Source organism: Sinocyclocheilus anshuiensis, unplaced genomic scaffold, assembly GCF_001515605.1.
Source record: "Sinocyclocheilus anshuiensis isolate Anshui unplaced genomic scaffold, SAMN03320099.WGS_v1.1 scaffold1392, whole genome shotgun sequence".
Lineage (NCBI taxonomy): Eukaryota > Metazoa > Chordata > Actinopteri > Cypriniformes > Cyprinidae > Sinocyclocheilus > Sinocyclocheilus anshuiensis.
In genome coordinates this window covers 660,302-670,007 of record NW_015542476.1, presented here as the reverse complement: position 1 = coordinate 670,007, position 9,706 = coordinate 660,302, and the positions used below count along the sequence as shown (strand labels likewise).

The following is a 9,706-nucleotide window of genomic DNA, read 5'->3' as shown; positions in this document are numbered from 1 at the left end:
AATTTGAAGCAAAAACAGAATGTTCTGTTCTGACTAGCTTTGTGAAATTATACTAAATGCCTGAACGAAGCAAACAGCAGGAGCTCTGAATGAGATGCAGATTCACTCTCTGACAGCAGGAGGCACACCAGATACACCAGATACAGCATTTCCTTGGTTACTGCTGTAAACAAAGCAGCACTGCGCTGAAACACGTGAATTATAGGATTTTCTTCCAATATTTCGTGCATCATGAACAGTGGGTGATCTTCCTGCTACAGTATTTTTCTCTGCGTCCGTCTTCAGCGAGACACAGACAGGCCTCTGTTAACGGGCGTTTACAAACTTCATATTTTCACATAAATTACATTTTGGAAAATGATTGCATTGCAACGCAGTTTGTGCAAGTCCAGAACAGAGACGAGTTGCAATAAGACAAAAAACTGGCCAGTTGCCAGTCGCGTAAGTTCCAGGGGCAGCTCCTTAAGTTCGGCCATCCTACACACACGTGACTGACCGCTCGCTCGCATCAACAGGAGGAGGGTCGTGTTACTCTCTACACTGCACTCAACCTGAGGGATTCCTACACTTTCAGTCTTTGAGGAGACATAAAAAAACAGCGCATACCGCAGGAACGGTATAACGGAAAATATTAGTGGTTTTGAAACCGTGAAATTTTCAAATCACGGTATACCTTGAAACCGGTAATCGGCCCAAGCCTAATAGCAAGTAACAAAAAAAGCAAAAGTAACAAAACGTGATTCAAAAACAAAAAAAGCACACAAACCTGTACAAGCAGTTCAGCACCTCCTCCTCAGTGCACTCAAACTTCTCACACACCTCCTTCAGCGCCTCCTCATCAGTCATATTACTGCTATATGCAGCGTCCTCTGGGAACAGATACTTGGGGAGATCTTGTTTAAACCACTCATCCTCCCTGAGAATGGAGAGCAATGAACAGAAAAAGAGATAAGATTTGCACTTGGCATTACCAAAAGAAATGGACTGCACAAATGTTTGTGTAGTTTCTGACCGAATCTCTTTAATGGTGGCTCTCTTCATGGGGTCCACCAGGAGCATGTGTTTCAGAAGGCTAATAACAGAGGGGTTCAGGTACTGAGGAGTGAAGAAGATCCCATCGCAGATCTTCTTGAACAGTGTTGGCACGTGGTCGTCGTCAAACGGCAGCGTCCCGCATAGCAGAGCATACAAAATCACACCACTGCTCCAGATGTCCACCTCAGGCCCTGCGTATAATCTGGGTGAGAACAGCAAGAAAATATAAATGAACGGACAACACGAAGGCATTTTAAACAACACAGAGCATTATCTTTGAGGACGAGAGCAGGTTTTTGAGATAATAAAAAAAAAAAAAAAAAAAAACGGAAATACAGCAGCAGAGGTAAACAGTACCTTCCAGAGATGACTTCCGGAGCAGCATAATTAGGAGAACCACAACTCGTTCTTAAGAATTCTCCATCCGACATCATGTTTGACAAGCCTACATGAAGAAAAGTCAAAGTTTAAGTAATATAGACACATTAAAGAAAGCGCAAATCCAACAACAAACTAACTTGTTTCATGTTTCTTAAATATAAAGAGTTCACATACCAAAGTCTGCAATTTTGGCATTCATGTGTGCATCCAGCAGGACGTTCTCAGGCTTGAGGTCTCTGTGCACCACCATGTGTCTGTGGCAGTAATCCACCCCTGAGATGATCTGCTGGAACAGACGCCTGCTCTCCTTCTCGTCCAACTGACCAGAGACACAGGAACATGTATTTTTACATCTCCTATGTGGACTGAACTGAACATTCAGTTTAAAGTTCTCCTATTTGCAACCTACTGTGCCGTTTTTGTGGCCCCTGATATATGCTACTGATCAAAAGTTTGGGGTCAGTAAGGTTTTTTTTGTTGTTGATGTAATTAATTCCTGTGATGGCAAAGCTTAATTTTCTGCAGCCATTACTCCATTCTTCAGTGTCACACGATCCTTCAGAAATCATTCTAATAAGCTGATTTTATGCTCAATTAACATTTCTTATTATCATCAATGTTGAAAACAGTTGTGCCACTTAATATTGTTGTATAAATTGATGCATTTTTCAGGATTTTCTGATGCATAAAAAGTTCAAAAGAATAACATTTTTTTACAACGTAAAAGTCTTTTCTGTCATTTTTTACCAATTTAATGCTTGTTGAATAAAGCGTCTCAGAATGGCTCCGTTCAAAGTGAATTCAGTGAACTCTATTTCTGCATGTGCTGTGAATTTAGAGCACATCTGGGAACGCAATGGGCACCGGTTACACTTTGTTTTCACATTCGCATAACTTTCAACATTGTAATGGGCAGATGATTACAGTATTTTACTAGATTAGTAATGAGACACGTTTGTAAACCTGTTTTCACAGAAGCTGGAGTTTTCCGCAAAAATAAAAGTTCAGCTGCAGTTTCCTTCAAAATAAAAGCTCAAGGGTTTATCTCTTGCAAGCAAGCCTAAAATTAACTGACTCGCACAAAGAAAATACTGAACAGGCACAGCAAGCTCACTGTTTATTAGAAGAAAAATATTGGGATGGGGGTTTATATGAATGTATTTCTGAAGGGAACTGACTGTCTTAAGAAAAGTTTCGATGGCATTTTTTCCCCTCTTATCACTGCTGTTCCATAAGCGCCACCTGCTGTCAGAGAGTGAACTTGCATTCTCATTCAAGCCTGTCTGCTGTTTTTGTTTCGTGCAGGTAATGTTTTAGCATAATTTCACAAAGCTAAAGTCAGACCATTCTGTTTTTGCTTCAAATGTTGAAATGATACAATCAAATTTAAATCAAAAACGGCTCATGCTACATGTGTGTAGCATCTTTGTTTGTATCCTGATTAAAATGCTAATTTCAAATTTTTTTTTAATTAAATATGTTGTTGTAGTAAAAACAACTGCCCGTTTTTACAGTTTCATGGCCAGGAAAAAATTATTATGGCCGGTAAATTTTCTCAAGTCAACAGCCATTGGCAGGTGTGGCAAAAAGTCAGTTTTAGGCCCCTGCTTGCAAGTGTAGAAATTAGGACCCTCCACAGTCTCACAAAAACACTGAGATTAATTGACTTATTCTGGCAAGATTGGAAAAGATTATTCCTCAAGCAACACTTGTTCAGATGAACTGTAATAAATTAATGTAAGGGACTAGTCTTTTTTTATGCCAATGGCATTAAAGTTAAAGTTAATTTAAACAAATAGCAAATTACTTGCATTCTATTTAGGATTTTTCTACTCCATTTTCTGGCCCTAATCATAACCCACAAATTAAAACTGAAGATGTACCTTTCCATTTTTACAGATGTAGTCAAAGAGTTCTCCTCCTGACACATATTCCATTACCATGAAGATGTCTGTTGGTGTGCTGATGACTTGGTAACTGCCAAAAAAACAGAATGCATGTCATTGGTTCTGTCAGTGTAGTCATAGTGAAATGCATCTAAGCTGAAAAAAATCTTAAATATGTACAAAATATTTGAATCATTCATTAAAATAAATAAATGAATAAACTGAACTTTTCCTACCTAGTACTGATTTAGTGATGAATTAAGGCATATTTCAAGGCTTAGATTTTTAGTTTCTTCACTTCTACTATTTTCACTATTCATATGAGAAAAGTCAATTAATCCCTAATGGTTTTGAAGCATGGCTGGATAGCTCTGACATTCCTGTGTCTTTTCTAGCCACAGTACATACAAACAGCTCACATGTACACACGCAGACACACAACAAACAAGGTGACAGAGTAGACTGACCACCAGGGGTGTGCAAGAGAAGGAATTTGATGATCTGTGTGCAAACATGCAGGCCCATCCATCTCACTAAAAATTATAGTAAGTTATAGTATTCTTAAATATTCTTTTTATTTATAACTGAAATTGATGCTTTCTAATATACAGTCAAGGTTTGACATTAAGATCCGTCAAATGTAGGTGGATTTCAGCAGTGGCGGGTAACACGGTCAAGCCTGTCTGTGTGTGAAACAATCTCATGGAGAAATCAAAACAAATGAACAACTGCACACAGAAGAAACATGCTGCAGTAAAAATGTATATAGTCTAGTTAAGCAACATGACACAACCAAGAAAGTGCAGTTTTCCCTGAAAATCATGACTGCAAATTTGACATTGACTTTATACAAGAGTTCAAATGAGCAAGTTAATATTAAGTGACTTACATTTTAGTACAGTATTGTCAATGTTGACTGTTTTTGCTTGATTTGGTTAACGAAAATAGCTCCAAACAAAGATCACAGCAGAACAGTTGTGCATATCTGAGCAACACATAGCGGTGCCGTTACTGAATGATTCAGCGTTTTTGAATTAATCATTTGAGTCAATGATTCAGTGGTCCATTCATAAAGACAGGCACTTGCTTCATTATTGAATGAATCAGCCGTCTGAACGAATCATTTGAATGAACGCCTCAATCACTCATTTAGACAGTCACTTGCTGTCACCTAGCGGCGGTTTACTTTCTTATTTAAAAGTAGCTTATCTTCGCATTTTTTCCCAACATTTCATATTTCATAAGAAAAACCCGACCCGAGACAGACCCGATGAAATTAGACTCGAGTCCAACACGACGGCATTTATTTTCGAACCCGACTGGACCCGAACGTAAACGGCATTGACGTGTGTACAGCATGCAGCCCCACAGTCAGTCTGGAAAACTCCCGGTGTTCTGTTGACTGATTTGGCCTCTTCTCCATTACTTTGATTTATTTAACATTTATTCAATTTATTATTAGGTTACTTTATATTAGTGCCTGCCTGATGGATACAAGGTTCTGAGCTCCGCTTCCAATTATGACCAGTGGATTTGAAAAATAAACGTGATAGTTTGATAAAAAAATAAATCGATAGCCTAATCATGGATTCGCTGTTGTCTGCAACCTGATCTGCGGCGAAAGGCTTCTGCACACAAAAAAGAAAAGCCCTGCATGAACACGCAGCATAATGAAGCGAGTGGATTTTCCTGATGGATCTCATATCTATAAGATGATTTCTGTGTGCGAGGTTATAAACGTATGCTTCTTTTCTATGTGCGTTCCTCACTTAACACGAAAGTGAAAGTAGCCAACGCATTCGGGATAGTTTAAAAGAATTCGGGTGTAACCGGGTCCATTTGGAAAAAGCATGTTTATTTTAAATTACCCGAGCCCCGAGGCCGCTAATACCGAACCTGACCCGTGGCCGAGGTACTCGTCGAAGTTTTGGACCCGAACCCGCTCGGGTCTCGGGTCGGACCATGGGTTTTCGGATACAAGTGGACCCGTGAAGACCTCTACTGCACAGAACAGACGCCGAAAGAGGTGACACTTCTCCGGGAAAGTCAGACCTCACGTTCGTGGGACAGCACTGGCGAAATCTTCCAACTGAACCATAGCTAAGGTTTATCCAAAAAAGTCGCTAGGTTTGTCAGTATGAATATTCTATGGAAAAAAGCAGCTAAAAGGGTCTGAAAGTTGCTAAATCTAGTGCTAAAGTCGCGCTCGTGTGTGTGTGAGACGCGGGAGCTGATGGCAGGGGGCGGTGGATATTTGTGGCAGTCAATGTGGATATTGTGGATGAGTTCTTCTGTGTCATCACGTTCTATTAGTTCTACAGCTTCAGTTTCGGAACTTTCACGCTTAGTAACACATACAGCTGTTCCCTCACCACAGTGCAACAGTTAAAAAGGACCCCTTTCAAACAGTGTCGCGTTTCGAAGGTTGTTTAAGCAACATTGTGGTATTGCGGTATTTTAAAAATTCATATCATAACAAAAATAAACACCGGTATTCGGTATGAACCGGTATACCGCCCAGCACTAACTTTAATCATATCAAATGTAATTTCCCAACAACAAAAACCACTAGCTACAGTGGCAAAAGTTTGCAAAATGTTTGGAAACCACTGGTTTAGACAGAACATCAAAACTTTACTGCTTCTCTATAATGGCAGGAAATGGAAATCCCCTTCCTCTTTCCCATGCTCTGTAATTCTGTGAATGTCTTGCCTCATGCCAAACCACAAAAACAGAAGAAAACCGCAAGCATGGTCACAAAAGCAGTGTCACTTGATCCTTCAGAAACCATCTATCTATCTATCTCTGATCTACAGCTTTTGAAAGGTAAATTGTAGGGCTGAGTTTTGACACAAATTTCACAATTCGATTCGATTCTCATTCCAAAGCTTGCGATTCGATTCGATTCAATATCGATTATTTTGGATATATATCTGGCACACATGCAAAATTCTCAAGGAAAAAAAAAATCTCTCAAATAATGCTGTAAAATATACATGAGAGTCAGTTGGTACTACATTACTATAATATTGAAGGTTAAACCTGACAGATATTTTAGGCTATACAACTGCTTAAATTACACTTAATTAAGTTTTTATAATAAAAGTTACAATTACATAATATTTCTACTTCAATTCGTTTTTTTTAAATATAAACATTTAAATGGTGGCTGACATAAAAACTTGATGGATTTATTCAAACATAAATTAAACATTGAAGAACAGTAAAAAATATAATGAATATGTTATATGGTGCATATATTTAACAAAATGCCCCTCTCTACGAGCTGATCCGTGCTGGTCGCTGAGGAAATACAACAACTTTGCGCTGTGGATCACCGGATCAGCTTTCACCGTGGACGAAGCGCCAGCCCGGGGTCGTCACGTGTTTGCCGCAAGCCCTCCGGACACTCCTTTGTTCAATCCGCCGGCCGCGCCATTCTCAAGCCCGCCGCCTCTGCTCACTCTAGCCCTCCGGCCGTTCCTCACGCTAGCCCCCGGCCTCTGCCCACTGTAGGCTGCCGCCGCTCACTCTAGACACATTTCATTACACCAAATACACAAAATAATGTTCTTTTTAGCAACATCATATGACCCCTTTAAATACTGCAATACAATGGACAGAATTTGAAATCTGAGACTTTGTTTCTTATTAAAAGTACCAAAGCACAATGCTTATTGCGATTTATTGGATGGGAAGTGCCCTTCAACACTCCGTCCATTAACTGAAAACAGGCTAGACTTAGACTAATCGATTCTTGGGATTTAAGAATCGATATTGTTTCGTAAAACTGAGAATCGATTATAACCGAGATATCGATATTTTTTACCCAGCCCTAGTCACTAGGGAAGCCAACCAAGATTTCCATACAAATGTAGGGGCTCATTTGCACACACATCAATCTTACATACTTGCATATGCATATATATATATATATGGTTCACATGCGTACCGAACCGAAAGACCCGTACCGAAACGGTTCGGTACGAATACGTGTACCGTTACACCCCTAACATATATATATATATATATATAAAAAAAAAACTAAAAACAATTACGAGTAGGTCAAAAAAAGTTGCACATTCTAGCCCCCAAAAAGAACATTGTAAATTCATAATCTGTGTATTAGAATGCAGGTGGAATGAATCAGTAATTACAGTTTGATTATATGTGGGTGACGGAAGAGTTTGAGGTTCTGGATCTCGCGTCGAATCTTCCCCACAACATCCAGACTGCGGATCTTCTGCCGGTTCAGAATCTTTACCGCCACCTGGTGCTTGGTCAACTCATGCTGGCCCACTGCATAGACAGGTAGAAGAAACACGTTTGTGAAGGCGTACATTTATGCAGGTCATTGAAGGATATACAATAAAATGTCCAATGTCTTTATGAAAAAGATCCACAAGTGCCAGTGGGTGACAGGTCTGTTCTGAAAGGGCAATGGACAGTAGTGGAAAAATTGCTAAATACAAATAATAAAATGCAAGCAAGCATTTAACCATGCATACTTATGATAGCAAAATAAACAGGCTTTTGAAAAGGAACAAAAAGCGTTCTCTCAATCTTTTGTTGTTGATGGCAATGACTACTTGTACAAACGGTACAAATCCATGTCACTTGGTAATTTGGCTAAAACTAATACTTTATTTCACCTAGTGTTTGTTCCGTACTGATAAATCACTCATTTGCTGTTGTAGGCATTGACAAAATTGTCAATTTTACTATTAAGCCCAATCAGTTTCCAAAATTTGAGGCCAATGCTGTTTATGATAATAATGATAACTACTACAATATATTACTGTTTGATATTGTCAATATTGGTTTTACATTTTTGTTTACTTTTGTACCATAAACACTGCTACTGTAAAAGTTGTGTCCTGAAGTAACTCTTAAGATACACTGAGCTAAATGATGCTCAAAGAGCTGAAAATCAACACCTTTGAAGCTTGCAGTTAATGTGTGAGGTTCACCGCACATTTATTCAATTTTTCCAGAAACTATTTTTATATGGGCAAAGGCTTTGCCAACAAGTTTCTTATAAGGCTGGATATTGCTGCATCAGTACGTGCTGAAGGCCGTACATTGAACCATTCCTAGAAGCTGTGTATGGTCTCAGTTAATTTGCAACATTTAAAAAGTTTACCAGCATTAACAAGGCTGCTCTAGTTATGCATTAACACAAACTCAGTCATGCAGAGGGAATCGTGTGTGTGTGTGTGTCCACAGACCTCACATATGTCTTAGTACTAAAACATCACTATCAACCTTGTTCATAAAGGCTACTTGTTAGATTGGTGATTAGTAGTTTCAATGTTCTGTCAGTCATATAACAACTTCTCTTTTCCCAGAAATTCTTATGCACAACACACTTCTGTCTTGGAATCTTTGGCATTTCATTATTGCGTTAGATTTGGTATGGGCAAAAAAAAAAAAAAAGGAAACGAATGAGAAAGACTGGGCTTTTTGAAATGTCATCAACTGTTGGCTGCTACTTGGCAAACATACAGTTATAAGTAGGGCTGTGACTAATGACTATTTTGATTAGCCTAATCAATTAATCTGTCTTCAATTAATCTTATCTGCTTAAAAGTAAATTTTTAATTTTCAGTTTTTTTATTTTTAACATCCTGCCCAGTGTTGTCCTTCAAACAGTGTGCAAACTGAAGAATGTATCTATGTAGGCTATGCTATACATTATATGCAATAAAAGGTTTAATATAAACTAGGGCTGCACAATAAATCGCATGCGATATTTAACGCGCATCTTATCAGTAAAGCCGGTTCTGTAATCAGCGGTAAATCTCCATCACCTGCGGGCTTTCACATTGAGCAGCATTAACTACACAGAGCCGTTGTTTACTGACGAGCTGCGCAAAACCACGTTCATATTCACGCGATTTTTTGCGCAGCTCGTCAGTGAACAACGGCTCTGTGCAGTTAATGCTGCTCAACGTGAAAGCCCACAGCGGCCTAGCAGAAGCCCCGGCTTAGCGTGAGCTGAGGCCGGGCTAGAGTGAGCAGAGGTGGCGGGGTTGAGAACGGCACAGCCGGCGGATCCGACGAAGGAGCGGCAAGCACATGTGACGACCCCGGGCTTCGTCCACGGTGAAAGCCGATCCGGCGATCCACAGCACTAAGTTGATGTATTCCCTCAGCGACCAGCACGGATCAGCTCTAGGCATGACGAAGCGGATATCGTCCTCTTTTGGAAGACCAAACAAAGTAGTTTCGCTTTCACAACGAAGCACACAGCGTCTTCAGGGCAAGGCGGAAAGTGGCAACAATACTACAGTGAGAATAAAAGTTATGCCTTCTTTCTTTGCGTGAACATTTGGGCGGCGTTATGCAAATCTTCCCACATCGTGACTTAGACATGTGGGGGCGTGTTAAAACGAGCCGTTTTA

At 39.7% G+C, this 9,706-nt stretch overlaps 1 protein-coding gene across 1 annotated transcript in view; it reads right to left on the bottom strand.

Moving 5' to 3' along the window:
• Positions 1-9,706, bottom strand: part of LOC107693840 (5'-AMP-activated protein kinase catalytic subunit alpha-1-like) — a 48,028-nt gene that overhangs the window by 32,410 nt on the left and 5,912 nt on the right. Inside the window, exons 2-7 of the mRNA XM_016493370.1 lie at positions 7,460-7,601; positions 3,300-3,393; positions 1,591-1,735; positions 1,393-1,480; positions 1,013-1,237; positions 767-916 (exon numbers count right to left, since the gene is read on the bottom strand). Of these exons, the coding sequence (XP_016348856.1) occupies positions 767-916; positions 1,013-1,237; positions 1,393-1,480; positions 1,591-1,735; positions 3,300-3,393; positions 7,460-7,601 (844 nt within the window). The remainder of the gene's footprint in view (positions 1-766; positions 917-1,012; positions 1,238-1,392; positions 1,481-1,590; positions 1,736-3,299; positions 3,394-7,459; positions 7,602-9,706) is intronic.